Here is a 24666-nt window from a genome sequence, read left to right on the forward strand (position 1 = left end):
TTTTTGTATTGCGCATATAAATATTATCAAATTATATTATTATTTGTAATAACTGTTCAATCAAAACATCATATTATAAAACTATAACAAATCGTTTTCCGATATGTCAAATTTCAAATCGTAATGCAAGTAATGGTTCTGCAGAGTGCTCTTCTCTTCATTTTAGTGTACGGAGTATTTTCATTAGTCTAAGGTTTTCACACGACCAATGAATGCATCCGTTTATACATGTGTATTTTCATTTTTGATGCAAAGGCGGCAGAGACACGGTCTTCGAAAAAAGGTATTCGGGCACAATGACATTATGAGTGGAATTTCATAAATGATTGCCTCAACATTAAATGAGTCTTAGGCCAAAAAACTATTTTTTTTTCTGAAAGCCATACAAGACATAAGGGGTATTGCATTTCTGTGATCTTAATATGCGTATTTTATCATTGACATGGTGGAGAATCATTGATATGGTGACCGCGTAACATGGTATCTTAAAGTCCATTATGCATTTGTAAACTTTATTTGTATTCACTCCAATGACATCAAGTAGATATCTGATGTAAAAATTTGCAGACATGAAAGAAAATCTTCGAAATACGCTATAAATATATTGCGCTCATGTAGCGCAAATGTAATAATTGAAGGTAGAGTATGTTTGGATAAAAAAATAATTTCTGAAGAATAGTAATGCGGAAAAGAGCCATTTTGTTCAATAAGAGGATAAGTATGATCTTGATCTGATTATTCAGTAATTGAAATTTTACTCACAAAAGCATTATGTTCCTTTAAACTTAAAATTGGTGGATTCTCCTGAAAAAGTACAATATTGTTTAATATAATGTTATTGGTGGCTACTGCAAGTCCTGTCAGTTACGCATACTCTGCGTGCTCTCAACAAAATATGTTCAGTTAAACAAAAGATATTGACACAGATTTCCAAGGTGGACATCTTAATCTGAAAGATTATCAAATGCTGCGATACCATGTCATGTGGTCTCCATATCACGTGATTCCCCACCATAATTGAAAGATAAGTTTGATAGACTACTAGTAGATTTTTGAGAAAATAATGTGTTTTCTACAAAAACGAAAAACAAAATTCAGTATCATTTTTTTCCAATAGAATTAAAAACAACCTATTGTTTTATCTATCAAAATATATGTTGGAAATCTTTGTTAAGTTGTGCTACTTAATTATTAATTTCGAAAAAATCCAGGCTCTTGAAAGCTCCTATCTAGGCTCAAGCTCCTATCCAGACTCAAGCTCCTATCATGGCTCAAGCTCCTATCCCGACTCAAGCTCCCATCGAGGCTCCTGCTCCTATCCAGGCTCTTGAGGAGAGTGCATCAGAATGTGAGTACACCATGCAACCCAGCTTAAAAAATTTTGTCAGTTCTTTTTGTAGCTTTGTGTTCATGGTGAGCTATAGTTGTCGCTTCTTCATAAAACTTTGACATAATGTTTGGCTGAAATCTCGGCAAAGTTCAAAGCTGGGTCATGTGCGGTCAAAAACTATGTCACTAGGTCGAATCTTAGAAAAAGAATGTGAACACATTAGAGGCCACATTGTTGGCCCATTCTTCATGAAACCTAGTGTAAATGTTCATCTCTATGAAATATAGAACATGTTCGAAATTAGGTCATGAGGGGTCAAAAATTAAGTCACTAGATCAAAGCTTATAACATTTTTGGTCCAATTTAAACGATCCTTAATAAAGTTTGAAACCTTAAAGATTATAAAAATGCCCTCTATTTCAGGTATAAATGTGGAAGTGGTGTCAAGGTTTGGCCGCAGGAGAAGGAAGAATCTTATTTTTAATGACTTTTTGTGTTAAATTTAATGTTAAAACACAATAAGAAGTTTAAGTTTTATAAGTGTTTTGCTCACCTGAGCTGGGAGCACAAAGCTATTGTGATCGGTGGATGACTGTCTTCGCAAGTCTAATGTCCTCAACTTTCAGTGTTTTAACACTCTAAAAGGCCACAGATATGGTTCAATCATAATTAAACTTGGTCAAGATGTTTACCATCCCTAAAGAAACTGGGTAATGTGGAGTCCGAAACCAAGTTACTAGGTTTATTTTGCAGCTAAACTATTCTAGGAAAATATTAATCCTTTACTCCATAGATACGTGTTTTAACGCATATGCGACCAGTGCAGATCCAGATCATCCTGCACATCCGTGCAGTCTGATCAGGATCTCCACTGTTTCTATTTAATATCCATAAAAGAATTTCTGACTGAAAAGAGAACAGTGGGTGTCCTGATCAGACTGCATGGAAGTGCAGGCTGATCTGGATCTGCACTGGTCGCATATGCGTTAATACACGTATTCATGGGGTAAAGAGTTAAAGTGTTTATACGATTGATTGTGTGTCAGTGTCTGCATTGGTTTAAGTCTTTTAAAAGTCATACATTCTATACTATGAAAGATATTCAACTGAAACTAGGCACCGATATTTAGGGGGACTACCACTACCATACTAAGAAGGCCTACAACCCTGGATGCATTTTTTTAGAATTAAACCCCTTTATTACTTGAAAATACCAATTTAATAAGTTTCTTCTAAGTCTAATCATTTGAATAGTATCAAAGTTATTAAACTGAAATTGATACATATATAGTCATTGGGACTATACCTACCTTACTTCAGAGGCCAATTAATCAGGATTCATTTTTTTCATTGTTTTTTATTGATTGATCTCTTAGATATTTACTCTCTCCCCTACCCTCCGGGGCATTTGATGCACCAAGCAGGCTCAAGGGTGGGGATTTAGACAAAAATGGTTGTCTTTAGGGTGAGGATTTAGACTTCAAACATTTTAAGATGTCAAATTCCCCTTGGTCAGCCCGCCCCCCCCCCCGGGCGGGCAAAATAATGACAAATGCATAACCCTCCAGAACACCGCGCAGACGAGACACTCCTTACTATTGACTTTTTAGGATATGAGCGGCTACGTTATCCCCCTTATAGCCCCGATCTCGCCCCCTTATACGTTTGTGTTTTCCCTAGACTGAAAGCAGATTTGAGGGATCGGAGGTTTGATACAGAAGATGAAATCAAATATGCTGTGAGGTCCGCAATAAGAAGTTACACTCCTGAGTGGTATGCAGACATTTACCGGAAGTGGGTACAGCGGCACAGGAAGTGTATTGAACACAATGGGGACTATTTTGAAAAAGCATGAACGTGAAGTTATTTCTGGAATATGAGAGTCATCTGAACGTCGTTAGCGTCGTCGACGTCGCCGAAGTGATCCGTACGTGACATAGTGTGTAACTTTAACGGGGTGTTAAATATGTGTAACATTTATGAAAATCATTGACTCTTATATATTCATGCAGCGATTTCTCTAAATTTTAATGTGATATATGTCATTATAAAATCATACACAAAATAACAAAGTTATCGTAAGTCCGGGAACTTTTTGACTATACCTCGTATTAGAAGGCTATATAAGTTATGAAGAAGCTAGTAAAGTTTTACAAAATATGGCAAATAAAAAAAGCCCGGGGACATCAGGCTTTAGTGCAGATTTTTATAAGCTATTCTGGAAATATTTAGGTCTTTTTGTGGTAATCAATGATGCTTATACTTCAAATAAATTGTCAGTGACCCAAACAAAAGGTGTAATAACATGTATTCCATACGAAAATAAACCTAAACAATTCGTGAAAATTGGAGACCTATAACACTTCTGAATACGGTATACAAAATTGCTGCAGGTTGCATAGTATATAAAACTAGAATAAAACTAACTCTAGATAAACTAATAAATAAAGATCAAACAAGTTTCACAAAAGGAGGATATATTGGAGTAAATACCCGTCTTTTCTATGATATCATGCAGTATACTGAAGAAAATAATATTCCTGGACTTTTCCTTTTAATAGATTTTGAATAGCTTTTGATTCACTCCCCTGGTCCATTTGTACAGAATGTAACTTTGGTTCCTCTATAAAAAAATGGTTTGATATTTTATATAAAGTTGCATCTTCTGCTTTTAATAAATGTGTGTTTTTATGTGATATTTTTTATTTTATGTGCTGAACTTCTAGCTTTAAAAATAAGAATTGAAAACATTATTAAAGTAATAAACATTAACAATGAAGAACATAAATTTTCACAATTTGCAGATGACACAACAATGCTTTTAGGTGGATCAAGTGCGTCTTGAAATAAATCTTTGGAAATCTTGTCAGATTTTGCACAACTATCGAGACTTAATGTTAAATTTGATAAAACTAAGGTTGTGTGGATAGGGAAAATGAAATATTCTGAAAACAGTATAAAAACAAGATGGAAATTGCCTTGGAATCAACATTAATTTAAAATGTTAGGCATTAATTTTCATGTTGACTTAAGTAAAATAATAGATTTAAACTGTACCGAAAGAATAGAAAATATCCGAAAGGTTATTCAAAATTTGAAAAGAAAAATTCTCACACCAATAGGTAAAATTGCTGTCATTAAATTTCTTTTGATTTCATCTCTTAATCCTTTATTCATTTCACTACCAAACACTTCTGAAGATGTAATCATTGTGTTAAATAAAATGTTTTATGGCTTTATTTGACAAGGAAATGTAAAAATTAAGTATTCCGTTATTGTCAAAACTATGCTGAGGGCGGCTTGCAGATGATAAATATTTCTGCCTTTATCATGTCATTAAAATAACATGGTTTAAATAGAGGATATTTGTTTGTTTTGCATGTAAGATTGGAATATAATTTCACTGAGTGAACACCAGATGCAATATTTTCACGAGTGGCGTAGCCATTTTAAGTATTTTTTTACTGATTGTGCCGCGTAACGTCACGCATTTGCCTTTGTGACGTCATCTTATCATGACGTCACATGATCAATTTTGAAATATAGGTCTGTTAAATTTCTCTTATTTTGTTACATTTTTAACATGATGTATGATGAAATCGACTTTCTTTTCCTAAAGAAGCAAAATTTACGCATGACGGCATTTTTTGCTGCCTGTTATTCCATTTAGTTATGATTTTCTTTTCATCCGCATTCAGATATAGTTCGGCTACAGTGAAAATTATATTTTATATATTTCACTAGTGGTTTATCAGAATATAAATATCTGATATATTACATTAAAACACTGGAAAGCATGAAATAAAAGAATAATCTCAAATGCTTGTTGGATAAGTATTCTTTACGACAAAATAGATATGCAAAAGTTTTTTCACTGCGGAAACCATTACTTTGATAAACTTGCAAAAGAAACAAACTTTTTTGAAGGATACTTTTACAGCCTAATCACGATATATAGAATAAATTCCAATCGAAAAATCATTCTTTCGGAAAACATCCTTTATTTTATAACAATAACATTTTAATGGTTTCAAAAAGCGTATATTTAAAATTGTGGTTCGATGCTGGTGTTTATAACATAGAACAGCTTATAGCACCTGATGGATTTTTTTATTTTATAATGAATTTTTTAATAGATACAATGTTCAATCTAATATCTTAATTTGCAATTGTATGATTTTATCAGTAAAGCAATTTTTAAATAGATAATATAATATATAACATCCCATAGAAAAGCATTGGCCCAGACATACCGCTATACTTTAAAGATATTATATCAGATATAAATGGAGCAAAACCTTTCTATAATATATTACATAAAAACAAATCAAAGCCAACAAGTATCGAAAATGGACAAACAACCTTAATTTAGCTTTAAGTGAAAATGAATGGAAAATTATATTCGAAATGCCTTTTCGAATTACAAAATGTGCCATGTTGCAATGGTTCAAAACAAGAATTTTACACAGGATTATTGGAACCAATCATCTTTTATACAAAATAAAGTATATAGAAAGTCCTTTATTTTCTTTTTGTAGTAATGATGTTGATAGCTATGAGCATCTATTTTGTATGTGTCCAATTGTCAAAAAAACTATGAATGAATTTTTTAAAATAAATGTAGCACCTTTTTTATCTTTGGGTATAAAAGAAATGATGTTTGGCTATAATGCAACGGATGATCTATCTAACGCAAAAAATACAACTTATTTTAAGTATACTTTAATGTAATACTATGTTTAGCAGTGTAAAATGCTTGATCTTTCTTTATCAATGATTGCAGCCAAAAAACCTTATAATACAAAAGCTCAAAACTGATAAAGAGGTAGCAATCGTAATAATAGATAACCAAAGTTTGATAATGTTTGGAGTCTTTTTAGAAAATTTATGTCTTTATTTTAAAAAAGAAAAATATCAGCTAAGACAATCGTATTTCTACACTGAAAAGTATTGTTTTGAGTAATTAAGAAATAATTCAAGCCAAAATAGCATGCATTAGATTTTATATAATGTTGATGCTTTGAAACTATTTAAAAAAATACGGTTATGATTGCGCGTGTGAATGCATATGTCGTCCTTGTCTCTTTGTGTTTTTTGTTGTTATTTTTGTGTTATTTTTTCTTTTCTTTTTGATTGTTTTGTATGTACATATAGTAAAACATAACAAATCTGCTTGTCTGACGGTACAAGGCTTAGAGCTTTGCTATTTTGTATATAATGACATCTATGAGTCCTCTACCAAAGTTGTTTAAATTATGCCCCTAGTGTTAAAATTGCCCCGCCCCAGAGGTGATAATTTTCATTATATGTATATAGTTTAAAAAGTCCTCTTTTCTGAATTGACAAAGGCTAGAGGTTAGATATATGGCATGAGACTTTGTGTTGTGAATATCTACCAAGAGTGTTCAAATTATAGCCCTAGTGTCAAATTGGCCCCTCCCCGGGGTCATTGGTGTTCACTATGTACATATAGTAAAAAATTAAAAAATCTTATTGTCTGAAGGTACAAGGCTTAGAGCTTTAATGTTTGATTTATAATATCAACCATATTTCCTCTACCACAGTTGTTTAAATTTTGCTCCTGGTGTCAAAATGGGCCCTCCCCGGGGACCTTGACACATAGTAAAAACAGAAACTAAAACAAATGTTTTCTGAATTCGAGAAAGCTACAGCTTAGATATTTGACATGAAATAATGTTTGGTGGACCTGTATCACGATTGTTTGAATTAAACCCTTGGGTCAAAATTATGCCTTGCCCAAAGGGACAGTGACCTTCTTTCTTGATATTTGATGTATAGCCATGATATTTGGACTATGTGGAGATTTCAAGTTATAAAAAATCTTTGATATCAGGTGACCTAGATTTTGATTATCTGACCTACTTTCTTGTTTTTGATGTGCAGCTATTGAAATTGATCCATGTGCACAAATTAAGATATAATGCTTTGATATCAGCTGGCCCAGGTTTTGACAGTGCCTTACTGTCTTGTCCTTTGATATACAGTCATGGAAATTTGGCCATGTGAAATATGACCATCACCACCAAATTTACTAGCCTCAACTGCATTTATAGATTCCTACTCTAATCTTCATTTGAATAACAATAGATTTTTATCCTGCTATTGTCTATATCATCAGCAGGATAGAAAAACGTGATTAAAAGCAGGATAAATCAAATACATGGTTGATGTCTCTGCGAAAGTAAATATTGGCTCGAAAAAGCTCGCCAAGATACACTTTCTTGCTCACCAGATAAACCTTCTTCCTCCCGACATCAACCATGTATTCTCTTTAACCACTAATCTAATTATAAGGATTAGATAGGTCAGTGATCGATGCATTATGGCATCTTCAATTGTATAGAAACAAACAAATCTTATTGTTGTATTAATGCGGTGGCATACCATTTTTTCACAAATGCAATCTTGTTTACTTTCAAATTAAATGTAAGCATTAATCACAGCAAAATTACATGAAAACTTCAGACTCGCTTGATTTAGTATGTACATGAGTAATAATGAAAAGTGGCACATCCCTCACGCCCCCTAGCACCGACTTAAGCTTTACTAAATTTTCAACACTTAAAAGTGCTGGATTAATGATTACAGAACCAGAAAAAACACAACACCACTGAAGTGAAGTACGTGACAACTTATTAACCATATTTTTTACTGTTGGTGTATTCCAATAATACATTTTATTTATATATTTGTTATAAAAAGGGACATTTTGAGATCTCTTTATCATAATATCTATCTCTTAATAATATCCAACCATCACAGGGACGTAGTCTTTGAGATTTTGGATAAAACCACTAGGAATCCTGAACATTTCTGAGCATTATGGTTGGATGAAGTTAAGATTTTGATGTACCTGCTAAGTATACTAATCTTTTCTTGCCCAATATATCCCAGTGAGATCCTTTTGTGTTTATCTCTCATGAATAAACTTCAATTTTTATATATGATTTTGTTTTCTTTGCTTCTTCTTTTCAAAATATTGATACGCTGTATATTGAATTCAAATTGTCTCATTTCCTGCCACCAAACTTTAAGCCTTATATCTTGGTTTAATAGATTTGATTTTATATTAAAAATTCAGATTAATTTCTATGACATAATGTGGTTTGGATCTATGTGCAATTTGTACTTTTATTGAAAATTTAGAGTTTCTGTTAATTAAAGTGTTTTACATGCATGACACAGGGAATGAACCGGGTCATTCTTATTTTTTATATGACCCCATTCTATATCTGTAAAGGTATGGGAGTTGAAGATGCACCACATAAGACGTAATATACTAGCAATTATGGTTTGACTTATATATTATTGATACACGCCTTTGTCTGCCATGTTTTTTAAAGAAATTAAAATAGAAAAGGTAAACCGATGTTAGCAACTGTTTCATTTCTAGGCTACAAACAGTGAAATTGCAGTTACAATTTTATAATACAGTTGTCCTTATATTATGCAATAAGAATGTTCTTTTAAGCAGGTAATTATCTTTATTTTCATAATATATAATTGAGCACACAATTGAAAAAAAAATTACTTAGAGCTGTCAGCGAAAGAAATGATATTGATGTATCGTTGATATTTTTCTGTTGAGCAGTACCCATTTTAGAAAAGCAATAATATTAATTTAATAATTGAATGAAATTTTGAAAATTCAACCTAAACATATGCAGACGCATATTCCATAGCAGTGATGACAAAAATATGTTTGCGAAAATCATGCAATGGGCATTTGTTTGAAACGGGACACATTTATGAAGATACCATGTTTTAACTGAAAGCATTTAAACAATTATGAAAAAGAGTTAAATATAACTAGTTGATACTTAAAGTATGTAATTATCAATATATCTGTGCATCATCAATATTTTTTCATCTTAAATTTGCTTTCCACCGAATGAATGACAGCTCTAATGTTAATTGAATTATTTAAAAATATCAACAAAATTCAAATATTGAAACATTCCTAGCTATATTGTCTGTTGTCAAATTAAAATAAAACATTTTCTTTAAATCTTAGTTTCCTAAAGTAGATGTATATATAAAATTTGTATTTCAGAAATAATTTTGCTATCTAATAATGCAATAGTGAAATATTTTCATGCAGTTACAATACTTTTTGCATCAAATCATTTTCAACTTATCTGTAAGAACATTGGCGAAAAAACCCATGTGAGTGTATTTACTGTAGCTTTTGCACCAACAAATTCTGAAGCTGCACTTACGTTTTTTATTTTTATGCCAAAAAAGTCATTTTTGTCAAAATTCAGCTTCTAAACTTCAGAGACTTGTGAAACTTAGTATTTCTAACCAAATAATGACAAAAAGTGATTTTCTCAAAAAATGTCAGTTACATGACATTGTTCTCCAAGTTGACGAAATGACTTTAAGAATAAATACACTCATTGCATTGATAGTGGTTTTTTGCCATTGCATTGCATATTCTTGCCCCCAATTTCTGGCCCCTTCGAACACATGTGGTTATCTTGTTAATTTTAAGTGACAACTTGGGTTTTTCCAATGTCTTGATTTTGCCATTCATCAGTTAGAATTTCCTTGATGAAAATTAAAAGATTTTTATTTTCATACATGACTTTAAAATATTATGAAATACAAAGTCTGGTGAATTGAGTTGTCTATTCCACATTTTTCTCTAATAATGCCCTAATTTGAAGACGCTTTTAATGGCCAAAATAATAAATGTTGTGCTTGATGAGGTAATTTTACGCGAGTTAATAACCCAAAATTTATTGGGTAAAATCATAGTTTATAATAAAAGTTATAGCGAAAAAAACATCATATTTTATCTGGTAATCCCAGTATTTATAGTAACATTTTGTAATAACACTTAACGTTTCGTTTGAAACAAAATCTAAAATTTCGACAATACATTTACTTCATAGTTTCAAGATTAAAAAAATTGTCGTCTGTATTTCTAACTCAAATTTTCAAAAGTTGCCAAGGTCTTACTTCAGGATCAAAGATCAAATAACATATTCAAACATTCATTTGTGAGTTTAACTTTAGTATTCATTGATGAATTTTGATATAACTTAGAACAAATGTTCTACTTGTTGAGTTGAGTCGCTTTCACAAGGAGGTCAAAGGTCAAATAAAGATATCAAAATGTGTTTGTACACACTGTATCTTACTTGTGCTTGAAGTGTTATGCTTATTGGTCACGGGATTTTCGACTAGCCCGCTTGCGCTTAGCTCGACATAGTTGTCAAATTGTCTGTTCAAGGTTTGTGTGTCAAAACTTGTCTATGCCATAACTTCTTTTCTTTGTGCAAGGCATAACATAAATTGAGTTTTTCAGGCACAAATGTTCACCATGAGACTATATGTCATGCATACGAACCAGGTTACTGGGTCTAAGGTCAATGTCAGCTAAGATGATGCAATGTCAAGATATTGCCTTGGGTATAAAGAGTATGTGTTGAGCACACTCACTAACTTTTTGATCTGAAACTTATAGGTTCCGGTTTAAATCAAGACGAATGGGCTCAATGTGCTGCCAATGGGCATGACTTGTTTGCTAAAATTTGCTGCAACTTTGTAAGCAATTCTTAAAATGAATTGGCTTCATACTTGTGCACAACAAGAGTTAAAAGTTGATTAAATTGAACTTGACTTTGAACTTTATTTGACCTTGACATTTAGTAAGCCTGAATATGTTCACTGTCATTAACTGTTTTTTTTTTTAAATTAGAATTTAAAGATAAATACACCAACACCTATATTCTGATATATCATCTTTATGGATGGACGTGTCATCAGTCATCCAAACTTAAAGTTTTTAAGATAAGTGCTTCTGAGCATTTTTAAACTATAAAACATAATATTGTCAAATAGAGCTCCTTACAAAATACTTAATGGTAACATACTTTGTACAAACTGCTCTTCCACTTCATTGTTGATAATATATATGATATAACTATAATCAAGTCTTAAGATTTCATTGTTAATTCATAATAGATATATAATGTGCCTGTTAAATATTAGTATAACACTGACTGCCTTCATTGTATTGTTAATCACTGTTTACTAGTACAATCATACTTTTACTGTACCCACACATTTTTTTCAGAATTTAAACTTTATTTTTAAACCCGCCATAATTTGGCCAAGGCATATAATGTTACCTTGCTCCGTCCTTTCGTCATTCTGTCATCACCAGTTCCTATTCATTTTGGTAACGGTAACTTACATTCAACGCAAATTTGACATATGTATATATCATAAAAAATGCAGGTCAAATTCGAATTTGGTCATGATCCGATGACTTTTAACAGTGTTGTGCCCTTGATGAAATTTCAGTTTTCAGTTTCCGTTCATTATCTCCCAAACCATATTACACATTCACCTCAAATTTAATATATGGGTACGTCAATGGAATGCGCAGGTCATGTTTGAATTCGGTCATGATGTGATGAATTTTGGCAGAGTAATGCCCCTTTAACTTTGCAAAAAAAGAAGAAATTTTCAGTTTTCGTTCATTATATCCCCAACAGTTGTACATAATCAACTTAAATTTAAAATATGGATATGTCATAAGAATAATATACTGGTCAAGTTCGAATTTGGTCATGGTTTGATAATTACTGACAGAGTTTTCCCTCTTGAATTTTGAGAAAAAAGAAATTTTCGGTTCCGTCCCTAATGACTGTACACATTCAACTCAAATTTGACATTAAGATACATCTTAGGAATTAGCAGGTCAATTTGAATTTGGTCGTGGTTCAATTGTTTTGAACAAAGTTATCTCTCTTGAATGTTTGAAAAAAAATGAAATTTTCAGTTTTGGCACTCAAACTTTTGTGGAAATGAACGTAGTCATTATCTCGGCTACAAATATGGAATATGCAATTTACAAAAGGTTAACACTGAATAGTTTCAGAGCCTAGAACTTTGTATAAAAATGTATAAAAATGGTGTATGTTAACATTGAATAGTGGTATGGGCTTTGAACATAGAATGAAAAGAATAGTTTGTGCAAGAAAACTGGAACTAAATATTATAAAATTTGAATTTTTAGCTGCATGCGGGGACATCAATGGCGAGACGACGCATTTTAGCTTAGTTATTTATGCAAGTATCTGTATACACTATTTATTCCTATTTCTTATTTCAAATAATCAGATAAAATGCTTTCTTTTCCCAAGCTTCAAATTATTCTGAAAACCAGTTGGATGTGGTAAGGTGGAACATATTTACTGTTATTATACTAGTATACTTTAAAAGGCATGCTCTGAGAAAATGTATCAAGTCTCAAACAACTGATTCTTCTTGTGTCCTAATATGCTTCAGTACGTGTTTCAACATTGACTTTGAAAGATGGAAGTTCAATTCTATCAAATTCATTAGAAGTAAACAGTGGAGAACCTCATACATTGACGTGTACATCTAGTGTTAGCAGACCAACAGCAACCATCATCTGGTATTTTGGAGGTCAGAAAAACAAAACAGAAACAACTAGGACATCTACCTTTACATTCACACCAGATTATTCTGATAATCAGGAACAACTTTACTGTAAAGCATTTAATATACAGTCTGAAAGCCAAGCTGTATCTTCAAATCTTGTGTCACTGTATGTTAAAGGTGAGTACAATTTTACAGTTTTAATGTATAGTTTAATTTAGAAAGTTTTATTGAAAACAAGATTTCATCATTTTATAGGAAAACATTTCTGTAGTAAGACAGTATGGGTTACTGAAATCCTTTTTGCTATAGGGACAGTTATGATCATTTTGTGACTGCTTATAATATTTGCTCATTTGCACTTTCAGTTACCTAAATAAAAAAAAACTTTTGAAAATAAAATAAAATTAATTGACATTAGTTAGAATACTGAAATATTTTGTGATGATATAATATCTTAGCTTTATAACACATAATGTTAATACATGTTTTGTTGTCCATGCCATTTTTTGTTCATTCTTCCATTGCATTTAAGTTCTGCTTTCAAAATTAGAATATATGCATTTGAGAAATTTATCTTTTTTAAGAGTTCCATGTACATTTTATTTCAGTGAAGGTAGCTAATGTTACATTAAAAGATGGCAACACTTTATCATCTGGAACACTTAAAGTGACAAATGGTGTCTCTAAAACATTGACATGTACAGCAAGTGAAAGTAGGCCAACAGCGACAATCATCTGGTATATTGGAAATGATACGAAGAAAACGGAAACTGTCACACTGTCATCTTTTAGATATACTCCAGTTATCTCTGACCATAACAAACAAATTTATTGTAAAGCTTCACAGTCAGGAAATCCAGATGTTTTTTCTAAAAGACTTTCTCTTTATGTTAAAGGTTATCCTTTTTCTTTCTATGACCTTTGTAAATAGTTTGAATTGACTATAATATATGACATCTGTACCAGCTTTTACTTTAACGTTTAGTCATATGAAAAAAAGTTTAGATAAACAGTAAATTAAATTGTTTCCGAATCAGATAGCATTTCATATTTAATTTCAGGAATTCATGTATTAATAAACATAATAGAAATATTTTGCATAGATAACCAATTCATGTTATTTTAAGTGCATGTAAAGTATTGCAAAATCAATGCCTTTATTGTTTTCCCCACTGTTATTTGTTATAATCTCAATTGTAGTCTGCTTAAATATGAAGAAATCTTGATCATTTAGACTGTTTATTCCAAATTAATGAATAGCTACTTAAAAATGAACTTTGTGCAAGTGATGTTAACAGAGTGAAAATTCAAATAACGTAAATAAAAAAATTAATGCATAGACATTTGAAAAGAAAATTTATTTTAATATCATCCTTGATATTCAAACATGTATTTTATTAGTTCTGTCACTTTTATATATATTATTATTGTGTATCACATATCTAAAATTTATGTTTTCTTCTTTTCCAACGCTTTGGCTTTCTTTGATAAAGTAAAACACATTTAACTTATATAAGGATAATTAAACAAGTGTTCTCATATTTTCAGTTTTAGCTACAACTCCTACAATCACAGATCTGACAACAGAGAAGTTAGAAGGAGATCATATAAAATATCGGTGCACTTCTTCCCAAACACGACCTGTTGCTATAGTTACATGGAAGCTGGGTACTCAAATACTGAGTGATGTGCAAAATACAGAACATAGTCATGGGAATGATCTTAAATCTGTTACAAGTATTGTAACATTTACTGCCAACAGAACTGGTAACAACAAAACAATACAATGTGAAACTACAATACCTGGTCAAAGTAATTTATCAAAGGCTCAGGATAAGATGCCTGTATATTGTAAGTAATTTTATTTAAAGCCAAACGTCCTTAAATCAATCTAATACATGTTTTGTTGATAGTTTCAAATAAAATTTGTATCCGGTTATTTGATTTAGAAACTAAGATTTACTCATTTGTGTAATAGATTTATAAATAATAAATTGGCGACCGGTTTATAAATAGTACAAAACCATTTTTTAGCTAAAATATTAAAACTATTATCAAACAGCTTTTTGTATTTATTTGCTTGAGATTGAAATAGTTTGATAATGCCAGTTATTATTATAAGAACTTTTTGTTTTTCTAATAGTAAATCATTAAACGACTACCACTTATTGTGAATGCATTCAACAGAGCAAATGTAGATAAACATTTGCATTTGCACCTTATTATAGATAAAACTAAATATGACTAGACACTGGGTTTGTTGAAACCAATGTCGATGTTACATCCTATAATAATCAACGTTAAACATCACAAATATTGTGTTTTGTTTTTGTAACTTTATTAAAGGGGTATAGTTCCAATGAAATGAATAAGTTTGAAATGCATTTACAGGGCTCCAGATAAGATGTGTAAATAACTCAGGAAAATCATGCAAATAAAATTTCAAGAACTGGTTATTACGCTATGAACAGTTCTCTTGTGTAACTGAAACTTAAACCTAAATAGTTAATGTCTTAATGTAATGCAAGTTTTTTGTCATGTTTCTCCCGTTTTGCGCTCTTTCATGAGATCAAAGAGAAATCAATTTTGCCTTAACATATTTTATCCGAAAAAGTGACGGTGCAATTAGCACTGTTTGCCCTTATGCAGATTGCAGTGGTGCGAGACAGATCAATTACTTGACAGTAAATTGACTGCGTCAGACAGACTAATTTAAAACGAGCTATTTTGCTTATTGATGTAGACACTGGTCTGCACTGACCATGTGTTTAATGGTTTAGATGAGTGTTTGCAATTTCCAGCATTGGCAACATGTAAATAGCAAACCATATTTAGAAAATAGATATGATTAAATTTGTTTTCCCAGTGAAATATTTATAAAGCAAAACGTGTCATATACATGTATTTGCTTTTGCTTATTAGTAACAGCAAAGAAGATTGTGTTTGATAATTGTTATATATGTCACTGATGCATAATTTTCATTTTGACACATAAAGATTTTGATTATTCAAGTTCAAAGAGTAACTAATTCGTGTGTATATCAAACCTAGTTGCAAAATTAATTCAAAATAACGCTTTCAATGCTTAAACAAATGGCAATTGTTTTATACATTGTACTGGATTTTGGATGAACGTCATTTCTGGTTCATAACAACAACAGCGAAATGGAGAAGTATCTATTTCTGTATTAAAATATAAAGGGGAGTAAGCTTAACAATACTGTACTACCGTAGGTATTTTTACAAATGTATACATTGTAACAGTATGAATAAATTTACAAACAAATTAAGGATTTTACTTTATTTATATATTTTGTTCCATTATTGAAGCGAGTGCCCAAAAAATAGTAAAGGCCTTTTGATGCAACCCTTAATGATAGTTAATCTGAATTTCATTGTGTTGGATTCCTTTTATTTAATATAGTTACATAGTATGAGTAAAGATATTTACTGAATTACTTAAAATATGAATGAAAATTAAACAAATCTTACTTTAAGAGTACATGTTTGTATGTTAAAAGTATATATGATCATGAAATAGGTCATTATAATGCTGTCAAGAACTATTAACAACGTATTGTTCAATGTGTTATTTTTCATATTTGTAGGGCCTCCGTCACAGCCTCGAATTATGAATGATAGTTTTCCATTTCTAGAAGGTCAGACAGGAAAGAGTATTTATTGTTCCTCATCTGATTATGGTAATCCTACAGCTACAGCAACATGGACCACACAATATGGAACACCTGATAGTGCTGATACAAGGAAACTAAGGTTACCTAAACTAACTTATCAAGTTGATAGAAGTCCAGTTAAATGTCAGTTGAATAATTTATTTACTCAGAGGAAAGGTCTTCAGATCCAGTCCAAACAATATCTATTACAAGTGGAATGTAAGAATGTTTTCAGCTTTTATTTGCTATTGATTTTAATCCAATATATAAATGTTTGTTTAAGTAACAACAACTTTCGTTTGACTAGCTAGATTTAGTCAATGCGGACTTTTGTTATATCATTCTATAATGATAACAACCTAAACAAAATGCTGAAATTACTAGCCCTGTCTAGAACTCGTAAAATTATTATCACATTCGATTATTTTATATTGTTTAAGGAGGCTACCATTTATATGAGTTCTTTGTTGAATATTGATATCAATATAAACGGTTAAGTAATATTACTCATTGCCTCAAATAATGCTGAAAACAAATCAGTCATATTAATAACCTAATTATGAAATGCCGACGGCATAATACAAATACGGTTTTTCTAAAACAACGTATATTACGTTAATGCATTTCCAAACATATGGCCTTTGATTTGACATAGATTTAGAAAGTTATTTAATATTTAACTTGTTATGTTTTTAGTTTTATTCTTTTCACACGATCTCCGGTACATAATACACATAAGGATCTCTGATTAAAGTGTTGAAATATATTCTCATTGAAAAGCGACAAGTTACTTGATAGAATGACCTGGAGGTATATATGTCTCTTCTTACATTGGTAAGATCCTTGCCAAAATATATATCGTGGTTAATATAAATTGGTATTGACATTCACCATGGTCAGTAGATAACCCTAAAACGTCTTGAAGGTCAATGTCATAATTGTACTTGGTGCAGATTCTATCTCCGATTGATAATTTGAGAAGTTGCTATCCCTATGTTTGCAATACTGGTAGACATTGTACATGGCCAGCGTGTTATATGGTTATTAATTGATTGTCATAGTAAGTCTTTATGTGAAATCCATATTGAATCATTTACTATGATTTCCTCAGGCATAGGTGTTTGTAACGTACAAGTTATCAAAAAAGAACTATTGGATAAATGATGGCTGTCTCAATCTTTGACGGACTTTTTTAAAAGCTAAATAAAAATGGTGTGAAATAAATATCTTAATATGTCATTTAATCATAAAAATGAAACATTTTCACAAATTGTCATAACAGATATCAATAAATAGCACATTTATGACATAAATGCAATAGCAACTATGTGTATCACGCCATACTAGCACGCCAAACGTCGATTTGAAATACGACGTTTAACCTACATTCTGCGCCTTTTTTAAAGTACTTTCCAACTCTCCCTGTCATTCAGGAAACGGTTCGCTAATTTTTCGTACTCTATACCCTATAGTAAATCTATCACATATACAGGGTTCCTTGCTATTTATTTAAATATCAATGCAGTTAAAATAAATTTAGCACGCACAAAAATAAATCAGCCCTTTGAGTTCTTCCGCAGCTTTTAATATGTGTAATCACTGTAAAATATTCCAAATTACAATTGATGTGTATTCTTGTGCATATTACTTCCTGAGAAAGATTTCCACTCAGAAATAAAGTCCTGCAAACTAACATTACAAACAACCTTTAGAGTACTCAGAAATGACACTTCATGTACACATTTACAAATGGAATAAACAAAGGATATTGAATGAGTGTAGATTTAATGCTTAATTTATTGAACGAGTTGAATAAATGAGTTAAATGAGTTCAATAAATTTATTATTGAATCTACATAAATATAATGTTATATCTATCACATATATAAAATCAGAACGGTAAACTGTTAAAAAAGTCATTTTTATTGACACGCCTATAGTGTTACGCTAACATAAGCGTCCTTTAACGCTATGTTTATATACAGCGCAAATGAAGTCACGTCAAAGTGTTAATACACTTGTGAAATATCGTTTTTCTTTTAATAAAATGCCTTTACTACACCACTTCGCCGCGAGTTATGTGATAATTTAAAATATCATCAGTATCACTAGGGATGGCTTGAAACAGGCAATTTAAAAATTGAAAAGAACTACTTTCTAGACTGCAACGTGATGCAACGCATAAATGGTCCCGCTAACCCATGTGTACACATGTGTTTGTTTGACAAAATAATGTCCCGTCTCGTTTAACTCGCTTCAGAAGTGGGAAATAGGCGACGGAACTCGGTCTTCCTTTCTGTCTTTTTTTTCTCTTATTTTCTCCTACTGTAGTGTACAACTCTTTTTCCGTCCAACACATTTGTAAACAAATGCTCGAAATAAATCAGAACATCCCGGCTGTTATTCATATAACACGGACTTAATATCGAGTGTAAGTAGTTCTATTGTTTGGTCATATTGACCTTAAACATCTAAATATTCAACAGCCCTTTGTTGTTAATAATCGGATTACACAGTGAACCACATGGTTCTTATGTATGATATATGTATTACAAGCTTGATACTTGACTTATTACAACAATTATTTATTATCTTTAGCAAAACTATGTTTTTATGCATGCGAACTACTTATTGTACGACTTCACGTATTGAAATAAATGAAATTAGAAATTAGAAAAAAATATAACAGCTAGACTTTATCAACTCGAGTTGCACATGATTTAAATATCTATACAAAAACTTTTGTCTAAGTTACAAACTGGAAATTCCACAGCATCAGGCCACGGCGGCCTCGAGAACTGCACAATTAATAGCCCACTGTGCGTAAAGCGAGGATGTTATCTTTGATAATGTAATGTCCTGGGACTTTTATTTTAATTTAAATGCTTGACGATTACGAAATATTATTAATCTGAATATATGGATCAATCTATTACACATTTTCTTTAGTTATAATTCAATGTTATTTAATCAAAGGGTCATATTTTCATCAAAAAACTGCATAAATTTGACTTTCAAAGGAAAATATAGTCAATTTATGAATTGATTAACAATATGTCGGACTGTTATTCGATATTTTGAAATAATCTAAGTTAACAAGTCCCATCATTAAAATACTATTTGCTAACATTGCAAAGTTTCTTAGTGTAAGTTAGACAGAAATAACGCAAGAATTGTGTGTATTCTTACTTTTCTGTTCGTGGTCTCTGTCAAAGATTTGAAGGAAATGCCCGAGAAGTTGCGATAGGTTCGAGAAATGTTGATAAACTCTTCTTTTTTGTACTTTATGTCAAACATACTATTTTACTTTTCCTAAGAAATTCATTATAAAAAATGACGCTAAACATACATTAAAATTGTGTATTAATGCTCAAGATGTGTGTTTCCCAGAGATAATGACATGCCTTGCACATTAAAATGATCTTGTTATATAGGGTTGACCGGCCAGAGTTTTAGCAATATGTCCCCAAATATGCCCCCCCCCCCCCATTTTACTGACATTTCTTCTGATCACAGTATTGACATGTTTTAAATGCAAATATCCAAATGGAAACAGTTCATAGAGACCTATAAAACAGTCCATTTTCTTAGGGAAACACTGCAGAAATAGGTTCTAAAATAATTATCATATACTTGTAAGCATCACATTTTCATCTAATCACCTGATGCCCATTTGATATATTTATTGTATTATTGAAGATAAATGTTGTTTGTACATGCGCATGTTGATACTTTTATAACAACAAGTCGACTTATAGATTTACTTTTAGACTTTTATTTACTTCATAAATAAAATTTACTATATGCTATATATACTATTTTCTACATAAACCGTACAATTCTGCAATCTAAGTCTCTAAACGCTTATTGCGTAACATGGAGATTTCAATGAATTAATATACAGGACAGCTTCCTACTATTGTGCGGACAACTGTATTTATTAACGTTGACGTCATTGATGTCGTTTCCATATCAATATTTTCATTATCCTCCTGATGATATTGTGAAACTGGTAGAGGTATAATCAAATTACATAAATTAAGTTATTTAAGTAAACACTTGCCAAACATATTATCTCTTTGTAATTAGAATTTCATATGGCGTTATTTAATTTGTTAATTATGTCAAATATACACAGGTACTTCATTATTAACTTTACTTTATCATCATGTTTATGGCAAATTACGAAATTCATGTATATAGCTATTACTTCTATGGATCTGGCTATAATATTTTTCAACCAGACTACGTTCGCTGGTTTGAGTGAAATAAGGATTATAGATTAGATTGTTTAAGTTTTAAAAAAATCAGAATTTTGCTATATAATGTTTCATTTGGCTAACAGTGTCGAAGAGAAATGGATAAAGGGTAATATTTCTATCTGTACTTTATTAAATTAATTTGGTTAACTTATGGATTTAATTTGTTTGTTTAAATGTTATATGCTGTCAAACAGTAATAAAATTTATACTCATGATAAACTGGTTAGAAGAAAACTAAGTCAAATCTCGTGACCGATGTGAAAAGTTATCTTTGATCTAGATATTCCACTTTCTACAAGGAGCCCGTGTAAAACTATTTTCCAAGTAATCTTTTCCATTAGCATGTCTGGAGTCATTTCTGATTTTATTTGATGATCTATTGATTATTATTTTGATCACCTCTTTTGTTGTTGTTTTTTTACAGTCAAAAGTTTATTAAAATGAAATTACCCGTAGTGTAATGACCAAGTGAGAAATGTTGATGTTTCTTTATAAATCGGAAACAGTCCTTTCTATATATGTCAAAGGTTTGTAAAAATGAAATGACATCTAGTGTATAAACCAATCTAAACATATATACATATTATGACACTTATTTCAAACATAAAGGTTTTAATCTAACACGTTTTCTAAATATATTATGCAGATTCTCCAAGAATTCAGATACTAGTGGATGGGAAACAAGTCAGTACTACAACAAAAGATGAGGGACAAACTTTGTCTGCTACATGCAATGCAACTGGTAACCCTAACCCAGTTGTAGACTGGTTAGGGCAACAGCCTAGAGGTCCTACTTTGTCATTTGACGATATAGATAGAACAGATCATGGAAGATACACATGTAAAGCTACAGCAACATCAACGCATTATCCAAGTCATAACTTTATTACAGAAGAAGAATTGAATGTCATTGTTAACTGTAAGTTGTTTTAAGATGTTTTTTTTGGGCATATGCAGTCTTAATCTATCGAAAAATACTGACATATTTGCATCGTTTATTCTTAAAACTTCTATTTTTATTTTTTATTTATTCATTAATTTATTTATACACATTTTGATCGTCAATCATATTGTACTAGTTCTTTGTTTAGACATATGTTTACAGCGATATGTTTTATATCTAATTTGTTCATGCTTTATTGTCATTCAATATTTCAGTGCTTTTTATATATTTCTCATATTTTGTTGGTGATGCAATTAATTCAAAACAATTACGACATATAATTATTATTTATTACATATTTGTTATGTATTGAAATTTTGATTTTAAAAATGTAAAATGTTATTACCGTATATTTAAAATTAAGGTTTTGAAAAAGTCTCTACAATTAAGCACGTACTTATTACGTTTATTAAATTTTATGTTATCTGTTATCTACAAACAGACAATAGCACGCATGCATGCACACATACAAATATCTGAAGCGTTTGTTTAAGGCCAGTTCTGATCGGTATGACGTTTACCACTTAAACTTAAGAATATAAGAATAACCGCCAATTTTCCGTTAGCTACCTAGAAAGCTACTTGACATGAAAGACTCAAAATCCTTGATGTGATTTAAACTCACATAGTTAAAGACTATATGTTCGAAATAACCGACCAAAACCATTTGTAATGATATAAGTAGCTCGATGCTATTATAATAAGAATGACGTCACAGTACAACTTCAAAAATCCTAGCAAAAGGGATCATTTGGTCGAGTGCTTTAAAGTGTTGAAAATTGTGTAGCACTCAAGCCGGTGCTAGGGACGTGAGTGATGTTGCACTTTTTCATTATCCCTAATGTATGTGAACTTAATAAAACTGAGTCTGCAATTTTCAGGTAATTTTGCTGTCTTCAATGTTTCTGAGAGATCGCTTTTTCCAGATAGTTATACATCACAACAGAAGCTGTCAAATGCTTTGTGGCAGCCATAAAAAATTGCCCCATACCTTGCTTCAGTGTTGTTATATTTTCCTGCTCCTTCCAAATATTTATGGATGGACATCTTACTGAAATGTGTTTAGAAAATCAACCCCTGTATTAAGAAAAGTTTGGAATTTCCCAACAAGTCCGGGGATACAAACAAATTTTAGTCACAGCTTTCGAAAATAAGTGCAAAATGTTGATTTATCTACTGTGAAGGGTAGCGAACCGTAAAACTACAACACGTACCGGGAATAAGCTTAAAAACCACGTTTGCAGAGTTTATAGATAACATCTATTATAACATTAATATTGACATTAATGTATATTTGTATAGTAACACAATTTATAAAGATAACGCTAAGCAGAATATATCAATGAAACGTAAATAAAGATATGAGGTATAAATTTGATTTTGTGTCGGACCTTGTACCTAAACATGTTCTAAAATTATAATTTTCTTTTTGCATTTTATTTCCCAATTACAAGTTTCATTAATACATAAAAAATAAGTAGTAGTTTTCTTTTAATGAAGTGCCAATTTGAAAATATTCTTCGAAACATTTTATTAAACATGCAGAAATCGGGTTTATTATCAACACTGTAAAATTGGGCCGATAAATCTTGGAACCGAATTTGCACATAAGGCCGATTTGGGTTTTGCCGAAAAGTATTGTTTGCCTATCAGAGAATACTTATCAGTTTATATTTCAAAGAAATTAGTTTGCCCAACATGTTGAATGTTTAGACATGTTATTCCAGCTCATTACATAACTTCTTTGAGTTTGTTTTTTTAATTTGCATACGCTGCATTTTTTGTTCGGATTAGCTGATTATATTTGCACATTTTATTGAATTCATCAATATGTACCGGATGTCACAGCCGTGTAAAAAAATTCAAACGTCCATTGTGAAGGTTAAACCTTTTTGAATCAAAGCAAGACATGATAGAACAAACAATTCAGCTTTATTTATACATGAATGTTTCTTAAAATTGTCAGATTCTTGTGCAGTAGTATAAAACATTTTATACAAATTATTAAATTATATTTAGATGCACCAGATGTCACTGTAAATGTAAGTAGCCGGAATCCAACCGAGAACAACACCTTGACAGTTAAATGTGAACCTAAAGGAAGGCCTACAGATTATCATTTCTCGTCAATTGTACATAAATGGGGAGATGTGGTTATATCTAAAGTACTTAATCCAACCAATGGTGTCAAAGAAGTACAAAATGCTCAACTTCAAGATAGCGGTACTTATATCTGTGAGGCAAATAATGGCATTCGTGACAGGAGCAAGAAGCTTGATCAAAGTGGAAACAACACCGTCAATGTTAAAGGTTTGTGATTATTAAATGTAGCACTGTAATTCTTAGAAGCTTCTTGTTTTTTTTTCTTCATGCTACTTGCGCTGAATGAGTTTGTTTTATGATACACATAAAAAAGAAAAAGAGGGCTGATTTGACATGTTAAGAAAAATAATGTACATGTACAATAAAAAGAAAAACTCCATTTTTGTCCCAAGCATTGACAATGCATATGATTGGAACCGTAATTGAAAATAGGAAAATGATAAATTTATATTGATTTTAATAAGAAGAAACTTCCACATAGGTTTTTCTATTAATTGCTATATCTATAATACAGTGCGAATACAAATGGGTATTTATATTTGTACTATCAATAGCATTCATTTGTTGGTGCCCCACTCACGATTAACTGTTAGAAAAACAAAACATACGTTCAATGCATCTTTGTACAAATTCACAAGTTTGCGAGAATTGAATATAGTATCATAATGAAAGTTTGTTTTACACTTCATTTGTTTAATGATTGAAAGATTGTACGCCGGAGAGCTGTATATACTATACTATACTATATATATAAAGTAGTATCAAAATAAAAGTTTATTGTAAAATTCAAGAATCAATTTTTCTTTATTAATTTGGAAAGTATATGTAAACATTTCTGCAACAGAAATTTTCCAAAAACGGGATAAAATATAACAAATTTAAGTTCCAGATTAACTTAAAAACTGTATATAC

The 24666-nt window shown here is 31.1% G+C and overlaps 2 protein-coding genes across 2 annotated transcripts in view; both read left to right on the forward strand.

The window, feature by feature from the left end:
- The first annotated feature begins 1266 nt into the window (after window positions 1–1266).
- Window positions 1267–23969, forward strand: LOC132757956 (basement membrane-specific heparan sulfate proteoglycan core protein-like). The gene is made up of 7 exons (XM_060749454.1): window positions 1267–1348; window positions 12656–12949; window positions 13381–13485; window positions 14321–14623; window positions 16381–16665; window positions 21355–21627; window positions 23671–23969. Exons 1-7 carry the CDS (start codon window positions 1267–1269, stop codon window positions 23967–23969), a joined length of 1641 nt encoding a protein of 546 aa, XP_060605437.1.
- LOC132757959 (uncharacterized) overlaps window positions 21263–24666 on the forward strand; it is a 31565-nt gene continuing 28161 nt past the window's right edge. The window contains exons 1-2 of the mRNA XM_060749456.1: window positions 21263–21627; window positions 23671–23961. The gene's annotated coding sequence lies outside the window, so the exon portion shown is untranslated. The remainder of the gene's footprint in view (window positions 21628–23670; window positions 23962–24666) is intronic.

This window comes from Ruditapes philippinarum, unplaced genomic scaffold (assembly GCF_026571515.1).
Source record: "Ruditapes philippinarum isolate M1 unplaced genomic scaffold, ASM2657151v2 ctg5421_1_1_1_1, whole genome shotgun sequence".
In the NCBI taxonomy this organism is placed as follows: domain Eukaryota; kingdom Metazoa; phylum Mollusca; class Bivalvia; order Venerida; family Veneridae; genus Ruditapes; species Ruditapes philippinarum.